At 54.1% G+C, this 17,804-nt stretch overlaps 1 protein-coding gene across 10 annotated transcripts in view; it reads left to right on the plus strand.

Moving 5' to 3' along the window:
• Agap3 (ArfGAP with GTPase domain, ankyrin repeat and PH domain 3) overlaps nt 1-17,804 on the plus strand; it is a 50,125-nt gene that overhangs the window by 15,271 nt on the left and 17,050 nt on the right. For 2 of the 10 annotated variants that reach the window (XM_048440255.3, XM_085691144.2), the window contains exons 2-9: nt 8,200-8,258; nt 8,507-8,594; nt 8,743-8,828; nt 8,909-9,050; nt 9,583-9,717; nt 9,855-9,982; nt 11,668-11,826; nt 15,315-15,407. In XM_048440255.3, coding sequence (XP_048296212.2) covers nt 8,200-8,258; nt 8,507-8,594; nt 8,743-8,828; nt 8,909-9,050; nt 9,583-9,717; nt 9,855-9,982; nt 11,668-11,826; nt 15,315-15,407 — 890 coding nt within the window. Of the gene's footprint in view, nt 1-5,942; nt 6,985-8,199; nt 8,259-8,506; nt 8,595-8,742; nt 8,829-8,908; nt 9,051-9,582; nt 9,718-9,854; nt 9,983-11,667; nt 11,827-12,162; nt 12,385-14,246; nt 15,161-15,314; nt 15,408-17,804 lie in introns of those variants that run through there. The other 8 variants (XM_048440257.2, XM_048440258.2, XM_085691145.2 and 5 more) reach the window with 7 other exon arrangements.

The following is a 17,804-nucleotide window of genomic DNA, read 5'->3' on the forward strand; positions in this document are numbered from 1 at the left end:
TCTGTCTCTCTCTGTCTCTCTCTCTCTCTCTCTCGTGTCTGTATGTATGTACACTTACTGGTTCCACTTTATCCTAATTCAGACCCTTCCGGGCCAGAAGGCAGTGATTTTGCAGCAGCACCGCTGACCTATTTCTTTCATGGGGTTTGTTTGTTTGTTTGTTTGTTTTTGGGATTTCTCTGTGTAGCTCTGCTGCCCTGGAACTCACTTAGACCAGACTGCTGGCCTCAAACTCACAGAGATCTGCCTGCTTCTGTCTCCTGAATGCTGGAACTAAAGGCATGGTGCTACCACTGCCCGGCCTTTCATGTGCTTTTTATGAAATGGTCTCTTCCTTCAAAACTGAACACACAAGAGCCAGATGTGGGGCTCATGCTTGTAATCCTAGCACTGAGGATGCTAGGTAAGGCAGGGTTGCCATGATTTTAAAGCCAGGCTATTAGAGTGAGTCTGGCCCAGAAGGATCTAAATTGGGATAAAGAGGAATCAATCAAGTCCACACACACACACACACACACACACACACACCAGTCCACTGCCCTAGAGGAGGAAGTAACAGCCTTTTGTAACATTTTGCGGAAGTTAGGAGCCAGGTGTAGAGCTCGAGCTGCTGGTACAAGCCCAAGCAGGGGCCAGTGTTAGGAGCACTCCCAAGGCCTTAAAAGTGTAAGCAGAAGTCTCTGCTCTCCCAAGCTGGAGCCGCTACAGCTGCCTCCAAGAAGTCATGAAATCTCAGTTAACAGCGCTGGGATATGGATATCGAAGCCTTTGAAGCCTGCAGCTTGACCATGGCACCTGGAGTCCTGGGCTTGATCTGACTCTACCACCCACAGGCTGTGCAACCTTGGGCAGCATACCTTCCTTCTCTGAGCACCACAGTGATTACCTCCAGTAAACTAAGCTGTGGCTTCTGCCCTGGAATCCTGGCAAGCTGAAGGAGACTGGGAACTTCCTAAAAGCTACCTCAGTGTAGAGTTTTTTCTATAGGTTCTTTAGTTTGTAGTTTCCTTGGGCAAAGAATCAACAACAAATTACCATGAACCAGGTAGAAATTTATTGTCTTATTTCAGTAATACAAAAGTTTAATGAAATCAAGATGCTATGAGGGCCACACTACTTCTGAAGGTACTAGGAACGTATCTGCCCTTGGCTTTTAGGTGACCATTTTCCTCTTGTGTCTCTGTGTGGCCCCAGCTGGCCTCAACTTTCTATAGCTGAGAATGATTTTGAGCGTCTCTGAGTCTTCTGCCTTCCGAGCACTGGGATTACAGGTGTGCTTTAAGTGACTGGCTTATGCAATTCTGAGATCAATCCTAGGATTTTGTGTATGCTAAACAAACACTCTACTAGCTGAGTGGCCCCATTGTGCCTCTTTACATTAGCATCCCCTGAAGGTTAGGCCAAATGTCCCCCTTTTATAAGGACACTGGGGTCAGGTGCTACTCTACTCCAGTCTGACCTCATCATCTTAAGTAAGCACATGTCCAACCACCATCTTCACAGGTTATGTCTGAGCTCTGTAAGTGGGGCCTCCACTTGGAAGGCCAGAGTAAAGGGAGAGGGAACTCACCTAGGCTTGGCTGTCTGCGAGGTGTGGAGCTGAGGTCCTGTCTAGCCTGTAGGCATCTGGTGCTGGTTTTAATCACTCATCTTTCACAGCCTTTTCTTACCAGGGGGGCCTGCACCTTTCACTGCTCATCTGCTGCCCACCAGGCCTCAAGACCCTATTCTTGTTCTGTGTACAGCTCCATCTGGGAAGGTGCGATTTTTCTCTGTTTTGTACACCAAATCTGAGGTTAGCAAGGTTTCCATGAAGGTAGGCGGTCACATAGCAAGTAGGTCCTATATTAGTGGCCTTTTTTTGTTGCTGGTGTCACACACCTGGCAAAAAGCAACTTCGGCAAGGAAAGGTTGATCTTGGTTTGCAGTCTGTGTACTGCCTGCCCATCGTCGTGGGGAAAAGCGAGAAACTTCCTTCCTAGAAACTTCCTTACAGCCATGCTCAGAAGTTGGCTTCCTGGGTGATTTCAGGTCTGTCAAGCTGATAATCAGTGCTCGTCCGTTATGGTGCTGGAGGATGAGTGTGAGCCAGGCTGTGCTCTTTGGCTTTGGGCTTGTGTGGATTGTGCTCCTTGTAACTTAGTGTCTCAACAGACTGTCCCTGCCAGGAACTGTCTCTTTGAGGTTCATCTCCTTCTCCTTAAGGAAGAACCTGGTACATAATTCATGTGTTGCTAAACTTTAATGGAGTTCTGCAAAAAACACATGAAGAAGTCTCAGAGTGGAGAGAGAGAGAGATGGTGTTGACAGGGGTTACTGAGGTCCTGTAGTCTTCCAGGGGAGGGACAGGTTCCCTGAGATCCCAGTGACCAAAAGGACAAGGAAGGGGTGGAGACTGTGTGGTGAAGGGGAGGTAAGGGCGATCACAGGTGAGAGCAGGCAGGGTCAGGGGCACAGGGGGTTATGAACACCCCAGTGGGCATGAATATATATGTCAGTGTGGTGGCAAAGAGGGTACAGAGACCATTAGGAAGTTGATGTGGTGGCATAGGTGGGCTATTGGACAAAGGAACCCCTTTTTGGAGAGAGTGCTGATACAAAGGCCTGGATCAGCATGAAAGTAGTGGGAATAGGCATTGAGTGCCCTTTCTTTTTTGGCTTGAGCGCCTAGGGACAGATGCTCTGCCATTTGTCTTTGCAGAAGCAATTTGGTGAGTTGTTGCTACAGTTTGTAAGAAGGCAGTGTCCCCAACCCAGGAACTCCTTCTCTTGATTCCCTGACACCTGACCTGAACACCTGTGTTGGGGGAAGAGCCCTCCAGACACATCAGTTGTCCCTACCCCACAGGAATGCATTATATGCCTCCTACAAACTTAGAGCTGATTGTGGCCTGCCCAAGGACCCTGCTGCTAGCAAGCCTGCTGCAGGAAGATGCTCTGCTGCCACCTTGTGGACAGAAAGAGCATGGCTGGCCTTGGAGGCTCTGGGACACATAGGCCACACCTTAAGACACCTGTATTCCTTGGGAAGCCAGATGCAAGCTTTGGTCTCCAAGCAGAAACTGATCCTTTCTCTGTCTTGTAGAATGAGAACCACCATTTTCTCGTGGATTGTGTAGGTTATGGCAGTCACTGTGCTTACCGGTGCATCGGTAGCCACACTAGGTGGAGGCCTGTGGGAGTTATGCATAGCTGACCCTCCCCCTCTGCTGAGGAACCAGTATTCCCTTCCCAGGTGTGTCTCCCATCTCATCCCTGCCCATGGGGTCCTTCTCTTTCTGCCCAGGCTTCTCTGTGCCCAGACACCTCTGTGCAGGGGTCTTGACATCCAGGCTGAACAAGTGCTTGCCTTCTGTACACTCTGGCCACGGAAGAAATTGTTCATCCTGACCTAGAATGCGCGGTCAGGGTCTGAGAGATTTATCACTAATCCATCAGAAACTTCCAAAGGAGCCACTCAGCCCCTCTGGTACAGATGCAGCCTGGTACTTAAGAGAGCTATAAGGGGCTGGAGAGGGGGCTCAGAGGTTAAGAGCACTGACTGCTCTTCCAGAAGCCCTGAGTTCAATTTCTGGCAACCACATGGTGGTTCACAACCATCTATAATGAGATCTGGTGCCCTCTTCTGGAGTGCAGGCAGAACATTGTATACACAACAAATCTTTAAAAATAATAGAAAAGAGAGCTGTAAGAAACAGCTGCCCTGAGGAAAGTCTGGTGTTAGTTCTGTTTGGACAGTTCCAGCACAGACCTTTCAAGGCCAGTGTTGTAGGTAATTGTTATGTGGAGCAGAGCTGTGGTCATCACGTGCATTTGGAGCAAGTGTATGAGTGTGCATTCGTGGCTGGAACCCACAGATCCCAGCTGTTCTCACACTACTACACAGCCCACCCCTTGGGCACCGTGTCTGCTTCCCCTTTAGTCCTCAAACACTGGGCCCTCAGCTGCTGTCATGTGCTTGCATTTTCACCGGGCGGGGCTGTAGTGGGCAGTCCTATTCTCTTGTGGAAGAAAAGTTTCTATGTGTGGGGCATAGGGACAGATAGATGAAGGCAGGGAACTGTTCAGTCAGGGTTTTTATTACTGTGATAAACACCATGACCATAAGCAATTTGGGAAGGAGAAGGCTTACTTTGCTTACACTCCCACATCACAGTCTGTCATTGAAGGAAGTGAGGGCAGGAACCAAAGCAGAGCACAGGAAGGAGTGCTGCTTATTGGCCTGCTCCTCGTGGGTTGTTCAGCTCAGGCCCACCTGCCCAGGGCTGGCACCACCCACAGCAGGTGGATCCCTCCACATAGTAATCATTAAACAAGAAAACGCCTCCCATAGACTTGGAAATCTTATGGAGGCATTTTCTCAATTAAAAGTTCTTCTTCACCTGATATGATGGTGCACGCCTTTAATCCCAGCCCTCAGGAGGCAGAAGCAGGAGGATCTCTTGAGTTGGAAGCCAGCCTGGGCTATAAAAAGTGAGTTCCAGGACAGCCAAAGCTACAAAGAGAAACCCTGCTTCGAAAACCTGAAGAAGGAAAAAAAAAAGATTTCCCTCTTCTCATATATGTCTAGGTTTGTGTCAGTTGACAAAACCAAGCATCACAGGAAGCTAAAGTAAAAGAAAAAGACTATGTTTCCCTGATCGGTAGCTCAGGACGTTTGGCCGACTTAATGTTAGAAGGTGTGAGTTGAGTGCTGGAGTGTGTCTGTGTCCCTGGGCCTGCCTGAGATCCTGGCTTCTCTGTGGAACCGCCTATTACATCTATTGCTAGGAACAGGGAAGCAGCCATCATCCTCTCCACTCTTAATAACTAGTCCCACGAGAATGCAGAGTGCCCTGGAGATCCAGCCCAGGACTTGAGAGTTTCCAGCTCTCCTTTCTAGGAGCACCTTGATTGGAGAGGCCCTGCCTTCCCAGGCATTCCCCTAACCCCAGCCCCTCAGGAATGTGCTGCGTTCTTTCATCTGCTTGTTCGCTAGGACCTGGGATTCTAAAACTGGATGGGACTTGGAGTTGGGCTGGGCTGGGAGGAGGCAACCAGGAGGATGATCCCTAAACTGGTTTCTCCCGATCTGTTCCTGGTGCCAGTGGCTGTCCTCTGAATAATGGAAGCTGGCTGTCTGGGCAGGGGATGCAGAGTAGTGCTAATAGCAACATGTCCATAGTATGGAGCTTTTGCCCGTCCTTGGCTCAACCTGAATTTTCTGGGCATTGTGTGCAGCCCACACTACTGATGCTAAAAAGATACTGGAATTAGGGGTGTTTTAGTTTACAGTGTCAGCTCAGACAGGTGAGTACCACAAATTGTCAATGCTATCTCCAGGACCTAGCTAGGCGGCGGGGGCTCAGGAGTCTCCCGAGCACTGAGGTTTTACCTTTAGATTTTCCTGCTGCCCTTTGGTCTAGTCCAAGCAAAGCTGTATCTTCTGAGTTTTATAATCTCCAAAGAAAAAGACTTTCTCAGTCATCAACAGCAGCCGCTGTAGCATCAAGCACCTCTCAGCCTTAAGAATGTCAGAGCCAAAAATTGAGATATAGTCATTTTGCTAAGTTCGCCAGCTTACAGATAGAAGTCTGAAGCTTAGAGATGGCATGAGATTTGCCAGTGTCCTGGCTCAGAATTTGGGCTTCTAACGAATTTGGCTGGTCCTGGGGTCCTGGGTCTTGGTCCTCTCTTTTTGGAGAATGAAGAAATGGCTCACTTTTCTCAAACGGTGCTCTGTGTGGGGTGTGCTTGGGGACTGTTATTTATTTGGCCTGTTCTTAATGACAGCTCCTCACCTACCTGCCCAGTCTTAGGAGGAGCCCTGGCTGGAATTTCCTGTTTTCTGAGGGCTCCCAGGGGCTGCCCTAGCAGGCCGACTGCCCTGTGCCGCCGATCCTGGGTGTTCCAGGCCAGACTTGCCGCCTCTCCTGGTTAGGCTGGCTCCAGGCCCTTCCAGGTCTGGGCTTGCAGGCTCGAGGTGGAGGTGTTGAGGGATTCTGTTGGCCCACACCAGGTGCCCAGAGGCCGGAGGTCCGTGCGCCCCGGCCGCGGCCCCGGCCTGGGCCCAGCCCCAGCCCCGCGTCCCTCGCCATGGGCCTGGCCTTCGCCTGTGGGCCCTGAGCATGGAGCGGGGCTGGCCGCCGGGGGAGAGCTGCAGCGGGGAGCGGCCCGCCGTCTGCCGCCGCGCCCTCAGCGTCTGCGACTCGCTGGACCTGCGCAGCGCCCCAGCCGATCGGACCGCCGCCGCCCTGCAGGCCGCCCTGTGCGCGGCGCGCGAACAACCTGCGCGGCCGCGGAGCGTGTGTTCCGGGACCCCGGGGTCGGCGCCCTCCGGCGCACGCGGCCTGCTGCTCGGCCTCCTTCGCCCGCGCCACGGCCGTCGGGGCCCTGCGCCCTCGGAACGGCCTGGCTCGCCGGCGCCCAGCCCTGAGCCCAGCCCGGCGCCCGTCCGGCGCAGCCGCGGCCCCGGGGAACGGGCAGCCAGGCCACGGCCCACCAGCATGACGTTCCTGGAGGTGAACCGTCTAGAGCTGGCGGCGACGGAGGCACCGGGCGCGGGGCTTGGCCGCACGGGGAGTTCGGGCTTCCTGCGGGGCGCGTCGCTGTGGAGTAGCCAGCGCTGGCAGGTGTTCCGCGGTGGCGGCGGACGCGGCGGCACAGAGAGTCCCCGTCGCGGCTTGTCTGCGCTCAGGAAGAGCTTCAGCTTCCGTCTGCGCCGCGGCCAAGAGATACGGCGCTCCGAGTCGGGGCTGCTTGCCCGGCCGCCCCGCGCGCGCACCCGCAGCGACGGCGACGCCAGCTCCTTGGGTACCTTTCCCAGCCGCCGAGACCTGCTGGGCGCCGACACCCCGTGCGCGCCGCCAGAGCCCGGCCGCCCCCGCGCCGCCAGCCTCTGGAAGCTGCTCACCAGCCGCTTCCGCAGGAGAGAGCCCGCACCCGCGGCGCCGCTGTGGAGCCGCCGGGCAGCCCGGGCCCCGGGGCTCCTAGGCACTTCGAGCGGTAAGGGGGAACGCCCGTCGTGCGCCATGGTGGCCTCTTTAGTTGGAGTCTGGCCGAAAACAGTTTGTGTGAGAAACAGTCTGAACCTACCTGGTAGAGACTGGCGGGTGGGTGTACATTGCCTGGAATAGCTGGGTCTGACCCAAGTGCCCTCGCCGCCCAGGTGGTATGTCTAGGGTCGTTGGAAGTATTCAGAGGAGATAGCAGTGGCAGAGAATTCCAGGCAGTGGAACTGTCCATAGCATCTTGGCGTGGTGTCCTAGGAGACCTGAAGGACCTGGGTTACAGTGCCACCCTCTTTGTATGGGATGGATACAGTACAGTATGGCTGGCTGCTCGGGAAAAGAGCTCTAGACAGGACTGGAGAGTTTCCTAACTGGGAGCTGGGACCTCTCACTCTAGTCAGCTTTATAGCTGAGGTCAGGTGCCGATTGTGAACTTGAGTAAGATAATGCTGTGAAACATCTGTGGGCTGGGCCAGGGAGTGGGAGCTGGGCTGGACAGCAAGCACTGCCCAGACGAAGTCCAGCCCAGTTCTGTCGGGGAATAGTTGAACACTGGCTGTCAGGTCAGGGGCACTGAATAACAAGAGGTTTTCCTTCCCAAGGACCTTGTCTGAGTCTTGGGGGCCAGTGGTGCTGGGTGTGGTCTAATGAGAGGGAGCCTGGGGGCTGGTATCCTGCAGAGGTGCTGGGGAGAAGCCCTGGCAGAGCCTGGTAGATATATCTCATTGGACCTTTACAGTACAGCACCAGGTGAGGCTCCTCCTTCTTCGCCCTGGCTCAGGAATGTGGTAGGTGGCCCCACCCTGCCAAGGGTGAGCTGTTCCTACTCGCAGGAAGGAGACTGGTCCCCCTTGCCAGGGCCCTGCCTATTTTGGGTCTGGTCTGAGACCTGCTGGAGTAGCCTCTCACCTGGGTGAGAGGCTTCAGGCACCAGGCCAGGTGATCTCATGTGGAATCTATGCCCCTAGTGGACCATGAAGAGGAGTAGGGGCAGGAAAAGCCTCAGCTCACAGCCTGCCCTGAAGACTGTCTTTGCTCTGTTCCCTAGGGAGTTAGGAGTGAGGGTCCAGGTTTCAGGTTCCAGGTTCCACAGAGGACAGTAATCTCCTGCCCTTGACTGAGAGAGCAGTATTGTAGGTGGCCGTGGTGAAGGGTAGGGCAAGTGTGTGTGTGCCACCGTGGCCCTGATGGAATGGCTCTGTCTTTGCAGACTCATTTGTGAACAGCCAGGAGTGGACCCTGAGCCGCTCTGTGCCAGAGCTTAAAGTGGTGAGTGGGCTCATGGGAGCCTAGAGGCCCTGTGACTGGGTGGGCCAGATTTTATTTAGGTTGTGGGTCTGGACACTGGTTCTCCTGACTTCAGTCTTTCATCTCTTGCCTTGCTCCCTCCCTCCTCTGGCGTTTTCTGGGCCTTTCTCTACCATTCCAGCCTGCATGCTCCTTCCTTACTCTTAAGCCCCAATCTCAGTTTTCCTTGTGCCTTTCTGACCGCTGATTTACCCATTCCTCTTCTGCAGGGCATAGTGGGGAACCTGTCTAGTGGGAAATCAGCCTTGGTACACCGATACCTGACAGGGACCTACGTCCAGGAAGAGTCCCCTGAAGGTGAGCATCACAGGCTAGGCTACCCTAGAAGCTGGCCATAGGTTGCCTCTTTGTCCACCATTGTATACACACACACACACACACACACACTACACACATACCCCGTTACCTTTCTTTACATTTGGCCCTGACCTCCTTTCTGTCCTAGGGGGTCGATTTAAAAAGGAGATTGTGGTGGATGGCCAGAGTTACCTGCTGCTGATCCGAGATGAAGGAGGTCCCCCTGAGCTCCAGGTGATGCTCCTGTTGACATGCATGCCTAGTGCCCAAGTTCACCAGGGCCCGTGGGGTGCTGACTCTGCTTATCTCCCCAGTTTGCTGCCTGGGTGGATGCAGTGGTGTTTGTGTTCAGCCTGGAGGATGAAATCAGCTTTCAGACGGTGTACAACTACTTCCTGCGTCTCTGCAGCTTCCGGAACGCCAGCGAGGTGCCCATGGTGCTGGTGGGCACGCAGGGTGAGGCAGGGCATGCTGGATGGACCAGTGAAGTTTCCATAAATAGGGCACGAGACCTCCCCAGTTCCGACTCCCTGCCAAGCAGAGACAGGCTCTTAACTATCATGGGACCTGTAACCCAGGGTCTTTAATTTGTTTTTCTCTGGATGATTCTGGAAATCTATGTGATTATTATTTCCATAGTTTTCACTATTATTATTTATTTATGAAACAAGGTCTCATTCTGTAGCCCAGGCTGACCTTGAATTCGCGGTTTTCTAGTCTTAGCTTCCCAAATCTAGGATTATTAGGCTTGTGCCATAACACCAAGCTGTATCCACATTTGTTTTCACTGAATGGGCATGGACTCATTAAATCATTGGTTTGTTTTTTTTTTTTCTCTCTCTCAAAAAGGCATTAGTAGAATGAAACAAGGTCTAGGCACCTGAGTTCTCCGTACTCTGTGCACCCCACTTGGCCCTCTGCCCGCCCACCAGTGCATTACCCTCTATTGCTTCTCAGCCAGCTGAGTGATTCCCCCATCTTCCAACAGATGCCATCAGTGCCGCCAATCCCCGGGTCATTGATGACAGCAGGGCCCGCAAGCTGTCCACAGACCTGAAGCGCTGCACCTACTACGAAACATGTGCAACCTATGGGCTCAATGTGGAACGAGTCTTCCAGGATGGTAACTCAGGATCCCAGAGCTGGGTATAGGGTGGCTCTGTGGCAAGCAATTAATGCAATGTGTATTTGGGGAGCCTCCAAGCTAGGCTTTCAACCCCTCTCTCCAGCCAGTAGAATTGATTTTGCTATTCCCTGCAGTGGCCCAGAAAGTGGTAGCCTTGCGGAAGAAGCAGCAGCTGGCCATTGGGCCCTGCAAGTCCCTGCCCAACTCACCCAGCCACTCGGCCGTGTCTGCTGCCTCCATCCCGGCTGTACACATCAATCAGGTGCGGTCACCTCCCTGTACCCCCTGACCTTGTGTGTCTGTTTCCCAGCATCTTTGCCTCATCCTCACCCTTGCTCATCTCTCTCGACTCCTAACCTTGCTTGTGGCTCTAGTTTTGTGTAGCCTGCATGGTTGGCCTTGGTCTGGCCTCTTGTGGCGACTGCCCCTTGTCCCAGTTTCTGTGCTGTTCACTCCTCTGTCTTCCCTTCCAACTACTTTAGTTAAGACATCACAAACGCATACTCTAGTGAATTCCCTTTAAATGGTCTCCTAAGCTACTGCTTAAGGAAACCTTCGCAGGCACAAGAGAAAAGCATACAGACAGACAGAACACTGTATACGTAATAAATAAATAAATAAATCTTAAAAAAAAAGTTCTGCTGTGCTCTGCACTCCTCTTGCTAAGGCAGGCTGGCCTTGTCTTCTCTAATGGACAAACACTTCCACTTGGTTGCAGGTGCAGTGCCTTCTTCCCAGAGAGGAAGAAGTGACTGACAGCCCAAGCCTACCAGGCACTAAGGCTGGCCCTCTGTGCCCTGTGGCAGTGTTTTTATATTAGAAGAGCAGCATATCCTCATGAAGGTGCTTGGATTTCAGCTCCACTAGGAATGCGCAGACTCTGAGCCAGTTCCTGCCATTGCATGTCCTGTCATACCAGTTGGACATTTGTCTATCTGGGCCTATTATTGGGTTAGTGTTTGACCTTTGACATGTGAGACAGTGCTTGGTTCCATAGCTGCATACCCCTCCTGCTTTTGCTTCACCGCCCTTTGCCGCAAGCCCAGAGTCATCCACGGTGGTTAATGGTCAGTCACTGCTTTCCAATGACAGCTTGGCTACAGTGCCAGGACCCTTCTTCTTAGGACTTGTAAGAAGGTACAGGATTCTTAACACCGTTCCTCAGTGAAAAGAGGGGGGATAAGGAGGGGACAGAGAAGAATTGGCCCTGCCCTTGGGGGGCTGTTACGGGCAGGGGTGCATTGCAGTCCCTTGGTTATTACTGTTGGGGATGGGACCTGGCACTCTATCTGGTGAGGCCTGATTTCCATGCACCATCTCTCTGGTCCTGGGAAGACACTTCTGTGGCCTCTGTCTCCATCCTACAAACATTTCTGGCTTTTTTTTTTCTTTTCCTCTTCCATTCCCCATCTGCAGCTTATTGTGCGTGGCAGCCTTTGCTCTGTTCTGCACTATACCTCAGACTGTTGCTTTCTGCCATACACTTTGTCAAAGCAAACCTCAGACTGCCTACATCCTGAGCCCAGTCCCAGCTCAGGGAACCCAACCCCAGCCTTCTGCCTCTGATTTTGAGGATTTAGAAATGGTGACCTACTTCCTTGTCCCAGACCACCTGCAAACCACGATGCCACTGTTTGCTCGTTTTCAGGCTGTGTCCCTGATTTGGGAACGTTAGCTTCTGCCCCGGATTTAGTTCTTAGGTTAGCACAGAAGTATCCCCATCCAATCCCTTCCAGCACCCCAGGAAAGTTTCTCGTGGTGGCAGTTGGATTCCATTGGCCTCCAGGACATGCCAGCTCCCCTCAGTACTACCTTTAGGAGTCAGTGACCCTTCTGCTGCCTCTTATGCTGTCTGCCCCCTGCCCAAGTCACACTCTCAGCAGCCCTCTCTATTCTTAGGCCACGCCCCCTGCCCAGGTCACTCTCAGCAGCCCTCTCTATTCTTAGGCCACGAATGGCGGCAGCAGCGCCTTCAGTGACTACTCGTCCTCAGTCCCCTCCACCCCCAGCATCAGCCAGCGGGAGTTGCGCATCGAGACCATCGCTGCCTCCTCCACCCCCACGCCCATCCGCAAGCAATCCAAGAGGCGCTCCAACATCTTCACGGTACGTGCCCCGTCCTCCTCCCTGCCCAGCTGCCATCATTGCGCAGGCAGGGCTGCGCCGAGCTCCCGAGCAGGAGGGCAGGCAGCCCCAGGTCAAGAGGATGCAGTCTCTTTCACACTTAGACACACAGGGCTCCTTGAGGTTCCTCATTGGACCCGCAGCATCTTCCAGGCCATACCTCTGAGCCCAGGAGGGGCTTCCCTCAGACCTTCCCCTGTGCACATGCTCACCCCTGTAGCCTCCCTCCCTCCCAAACCATAGAGTTTCTGTATCAGCTTGAAGGGATCTTTGGACTCGTGGCCTAACTTCCCTGACCCCCTTTGATTCAACAGCTAATGAACCGGAGGCCGGAAGGCTGTTTGCCCAAGGCGACACAGAGGGTTAGCTGGCCGAGCTAGAGTCCCAGCCAGGCCTCCCAGTCCGCCTTCCGGCTCTTTTTCCGTTACCCCACTGCCGAGGGGAACATTCATGCTTCCCACCCACCGCTGTGATTGGTTTAACAAAGGCTTAGCCATCTTTTCCTGGGCTTCACCACGCTGCCTCGTGCCTCCCGCTCAGGTTTGTCCTGTCTCCTTGTGAGCTCCTTGCCCTTCCCAACCTCATGCCCTTACCCGGGGTCCACTGAGCCTCCCTGCTCAGGGGCAACCCCTCAGCTCTTTGGTTGCCCCTGGGAACTTACCACTCCCCATCCCAGTTTTTAACACACCATGCCCTTCCCTGCCCTAGCTGTGGCCCTTCTGTGGGGCTCTGGCTGGACTGTTCCAGGAGCTGTGGGCAGACAAAAGGTGGGTGAGCAGCCTGTCCCTCTGCATCACACCACACCTCTTTCTGAGAGCCAGGGCTTGGCTCTTGGCCTGGGCCTGTATCCAGCTGGCCAGGCTAGACTTTCTGGACCCTGTCCAGACAGAGCCAGTGCTCCTGGGCCTCTATCCTCCATTCTCACATCTATCCTGCTTGACAAACCTCTGCCCTGCATCCCTCTGTCTGCTGGCTCCTAGTGTGCGCGCTCACTGGCCTCTTTCTGCTGATGGCTCCTGCTGCTGCTGTTGGGGCATACTGTGCTTACACAGCTCCAACCCTCCAGACCCACAGCTTCTCCTTTCTGTTCCGTTCCATCCATTGAGATATGCAGAGTCTTGGTGGCTGCCTGCTCATGTCCACACCTGCTGCTGCTACTGGTGCTGTAAAGCCCTTGGGTGCCTATGTCACAGTGACCACCATTGGCACTCTCCACAGCCTATTCCCCAACATCAACATTGTGTCTCAATCATCCACTGCCTTGATTCCATTCTTAACATCCTCCCATCTTCCCCCAGTGACTGGTTCAGCGTCAGGTCATCCCTGCCTCCCTGCTTGGCATCCTCGCCACAGTACCTTCGGGCTCCCTCCCTGTGTACTCTGCTGCCTGCCTGCCTCAACTGTGCTGCCTTGAACCACTGCACCCCTTCCGCTGCGAGCACGGCCTTCCCTCCAGGCCTTTCCATTTTCTCCATCTTCACAGTGGCGACCTTATTTTTTCTTTTCATCGTTTCCATGGTGACCTCACTTGCGCCATTGTCCCTGAGACAGCCTTAAGGCATGTTCAACTCTATGGGTGTATCTTGGGGATTCACCCCATCATTGTTGTTGGGGCCACCCTTCCTTCATCCTTCCTGGAGGAGTTACACCTGCTCCAGGGGGATCCTGTTATGTGCTGCCTGTTCTGTGACTGGTGACTCCTCACTGGGCATGGTTGTGATGTCCCCAGTCTCCCCTTCATGACTCCATGTATTTATTTGTTGCCACTCTTGCCCTGGTTCCAGTTCCCATCCTTCATGGGGAGGTGCCACTCTGGCTCCTGGAATTTTCTGGTTGTTGGCAGCCCCTTGGCTTACCAGCCTGGCTGGGGGTAGACCTCACCACACTCATCCTGACCAGCAATTCAGTCTGGAAACCCAGTGACAACAGTCCCATCCTCCTTCCTCCCCCTGGGGCCAAAGAGACAGAGGGCTTTAGCCCCCGGAGGGGTCTGGAGGCAGGTGCTGTTTGTGGAGCTGCTGGGCAGCAATTTAATCTTTAGTAATTTTGCCCAGTTCTTCGTGCTCCCCCTGCTGGGCTTTCTCATACATTGCAGTTGCATTCCTTTGTCTGGACCCTGTGCCCTTGGCTTCTGGCAGCCTGGGAAAACAGGAGGGATGGGGCTGGGGCAGCAGAGTGGTGAACATTCCCTGCTGACATGGACTGCTGGGCCACAAATGTCCAGCTGTTAGCGGCGTCCTCCTCCTTTCCTTTTCCAACCTCCTCCTCACATCCTCCTCCTCCTCTTCATCCCGCTGCCGCCTCTCCCCAGGCGCCTGGGTCTCTGCCCTCACCAGTGCTGACCGACTTTTGCGGGGCTTAAGTATAACTTGCCAAAATCTTTATTCTTTCGATATTTGCAGATATGTGCCACTGTTTCCAACTTTTCATCAACAAAAAGGCCTTTCCAACTCCTTCCAAATTAGAAGACCAGGTGGTGACACACAGCACCTCTGGACATTCCCCCTGTGCGGGGCCGGAGGCGGGCCGGGCCCTGGGACTGCTCTCAGATGAGAAGCGGCCGCCGAGCTCCCCGCTCCAGAGACCCACAGGAACCTTTGTAACTAACCCCACCCCCAGGGAAGGCTAGGAACGCCGGAGCCCGCGCTGGGGGCTGCCGGGGGACCAGGCCCGGCTGGACGCTGCGCCAGGCTCGCTGAATGGAGAAGAAGGGAGCTCGGCCGACGCCGGCCGGCCAGAGCGACGAGGCCCAGAGGGGCGGGGGCGCTCAAGCCCACTGGCCCAGCTGCTCCTGGGGGGAGCTTTCCTGCCCCTCCCCTCCTCTGCTCCTTCCTGCATGGACTTCTGCCGTTCCTGCTCCTGCTCCAGAAGCCGCCGCCACCGCGCTTGCCTTGCCCCCTCTTTTTGGCCCCTCCCCGTTTCCTAGGATCCGCATTTGGGTGGACTCTGCCCCAGGAGCTTGGCAGGGCGCAGGGCCTCTTCTGGCCTCTCTCCTCTCTCTCTCCATCCACTGTGCCCCTCGGGCCACACCGATGCACTCGGTGCCATGTGTCTGTGCCGCAAACGAGCACCTGCCCGCTCACTTCTGGACTTTGCTCTCCCTGGTTGTCGTGCCCTGTGCTCCTGGCCAGCCCTCAGCCCCACCGGGCCACCTCTCCTCGCCCCTCCCGTTACTTACACTCCAGCCCCTGGGTTGCGTACTCATCGCGCCCTACGTATTTCATGTCCTTGCTCTTTGTGGGGGGGCGGGCCCGGCTCAGTGACCTGTGCTGCTCTGTATGGTGCCGTGTGTAAGAATAAACCCATTGGAATACTGTGTCTCGGTTCCTTCCCGACCCGCCGCCCAGGCCTGACCCAGTGATAGGGCTGCCCAGGAGAGGGAGGAGTAGGGGAGGGTGGGGAACTGCAGGCGGGCTGTTTGCCCCAAAAGGCCCCAGACCTCTTAACACTCCTTTTCTTTTCTCTTCCAGTCTCGAAAAGGTGCTGACCTGGACCGGGAGAAGAAGGCTGCTGAGTGCAAAGTAGACAGCATTGGTAGCGGCCGGGCCATCCCCATCAAGCAGGTCAGCACTCTGTCTCCTCTTGGCCTCGGATGTGTCTCCCCAGTGCCTCCCCTTACTACCTTTTAACCAAGAGACAGTGATTTTGGTATGAAGCTTGTGGTCCAACAAACCTAGTCCCTAGACAGTTGTCTTCCCTCCTCATCACCACCGGAGGGCAGCAGAGAGCCACTTTCTGCCCTCAGTTGATTTTCAAACCTGATGGTTCTTTGGTACATACAACCTGTAGAGGGGGGCTGTAGAGGGGGGCCTCCTGGTCTCTGGGCTAAGGAAAGAGTTGAGGATAGTAAAATAAGGGATTGGACATGGTGGCACATGTCTGTAACCCCAGGACTTGGGAGGCAAAGGCTTGGTTTGTGTAAGGAATCCTGGGGCAGTCTCAGCTACAAGGCATGGCCATGACCCTGTTTTAAAAACACAGTCCATGCCAAGCGGTGGTGGCACATGCTTTTAATCCCAGCACTCAGGAGGCAGAGGCAGGCGGAGTTCTGAGTTTGAGGCCAGCCTGGTCTACAAAGCAAGTTCTAGGACAGCCAGAGCTAAACCGTGAAACCCTGTCTCAGAAAACTAAAAAACAGCAACAACAACAACAACAAAACTCACACAAGCCAGACAAAGGAGCATGAGAAAGAGGCAGTACTGAGGGATGATCCCATCTGGGATTTACCTGTGCAGTTCTACCATTGTGAGCATCTCTTGTTACTTTTTTCTTTCTCGTCTACTGATTCCAGTTACTGTTGCCCATACACATATGGGTCTAAGGCTCACTGCTTAGGCAGCCTATCTGGGTTCATCCCTGAAGAAAAGGGGTTCTCCTCCCTCAGTAGCATCCTGTCATGTCCAGAAGACACTGTCTTGGTCATCTGGTTCTTAGAAAGAATCTTTCTGCCCCTTCTTCTGTTGTGTTCCCTAAGCCTTAAGTGTAGGGTTGTGTTATAGATATCCCATTTAGGGCTGGGCATTCCATGGTCATTTATTCTCTGTGCAAATGGAAACTTCTTGGATGGGGTGGGGTGAGATGTATTTATCAAGAAGGCATGTGAATTTCTGTACCTTCTCCTAAAGAAGAGAATGTAGTAGCGCTGTCACTGTCTGCCCTCTCTACACCTTTCTGAGTCACTCCCTGAGAGCACTAGGTCATCCAGGCCTCCTAGTGGGGATGCCTGTGCTGGAAAAGGCACGGATGGTGAAGATGGTAGTACATGTGTTGAATAGGAGCTCTGTCCAGCTCCAGCGCTACTGAGTGGAGGGTGACATTTGAGTGGCAGGCATCTGCTAGGAGTTAAGTGTGCCAAATGGACTGTTCTTGGTACTGGTGTGGTACAGATCTTTCGAGTATTTGGTGACTGCAGAGAGACGTGTTTAACCCTTCCAGGAACTTGCGAATCCATTTGCAGTGTGAGCTATTGGGGGCAGGCCAGTCCCTGCATCTGCATCACATGTCAAGGTGGGAGGGGGCGATTCTGATGCTCTATGTAGGTGTGTATATAGAAGAAAGCATCCCAGGAGGCTTATAAGGGCCCAGAAGATAGGGCAGGGACCCACATGATCCACCCTGTTCTCTCTCCTGCTTTCTCTTATTCATCCCCGGGGTGACTGAATTTATGTCTGGCAGGGATCATTCCAGTTGGGTCAGTCTCCTGGGAGGGGAGTCACCTGAGAAGGCTGAGAGGTAGAACGGCAGCAGTGAGCGTCCCCTGCCTCCTCCTAACCCTCAGTATGCCAGTGTGTTCCTGTGTTCACAGAATCATGACACAGGATCCTGTTTATGGCTTGATCCCCAGAGTCCAGGGCCTTCTGGTGCACCCTGGATGCAGCCTAGTTACCTGCCTGTGTGGAAGTGGGAGGCTGAGGGTGGCAGGTGCTCTCGGATGGTAATGGTGTTATTATACGCACCCAAACACATTTGATGAGTGAATGAGAACACTTGCTTGTCTCAGCTCCCACTCGCTTTCCTGTCTGGGGGTTGCAGTAGCTGAGGTTGGATTATTTGTTCTCTGAGTCCCCCACATGCAGGGGTAGAGGGAAGAGGGAGTCCTGTCAACTTGCTGCCTGGAAGTCAGGTGGTCACTTGTTTGTTACATTCCCTGATCTTCTTCCCTGATCTTCTTGGAAAGGTCCCTCCCGCATTGAGGCCCTGGTAGCTGTCTGGCCTAGTGTCTGTCTTTTGTGCTGAAGATGAGGTCGCTCATCTGTGGTCCACCTGCAGAGGTGTGGGGGGGTGCCCATTCAGGAGGCCCTGCCCATGAGGGAGGGGGACCAATGCTCTCCTCAGGTGCACCCTTGGTTCCTCCTGGGTGTATTCCAGTCTCACCCTGCCACATTCGTGGTCCCTCCCCTTCCCCGCCCTCCTGTCCCGTGCTCCCCATTTCGGTTCCTTCCCCTCCCCCTAGCTCCTGC

This window comes from Myodes glareolus, chromosome 6 (assembly GCF_982192425.1).
Source record: "Myodes glareolus chromosome 6, mMyoGla1.1, whole genome shotgun sequence".
Taxonomy (NCBI): domain Eukaryota; kingdom Metazoa; phylum Chordata; class Mammalia; order Rodentia; family Cricetidae; genus Myodes; species Myodes glareolus.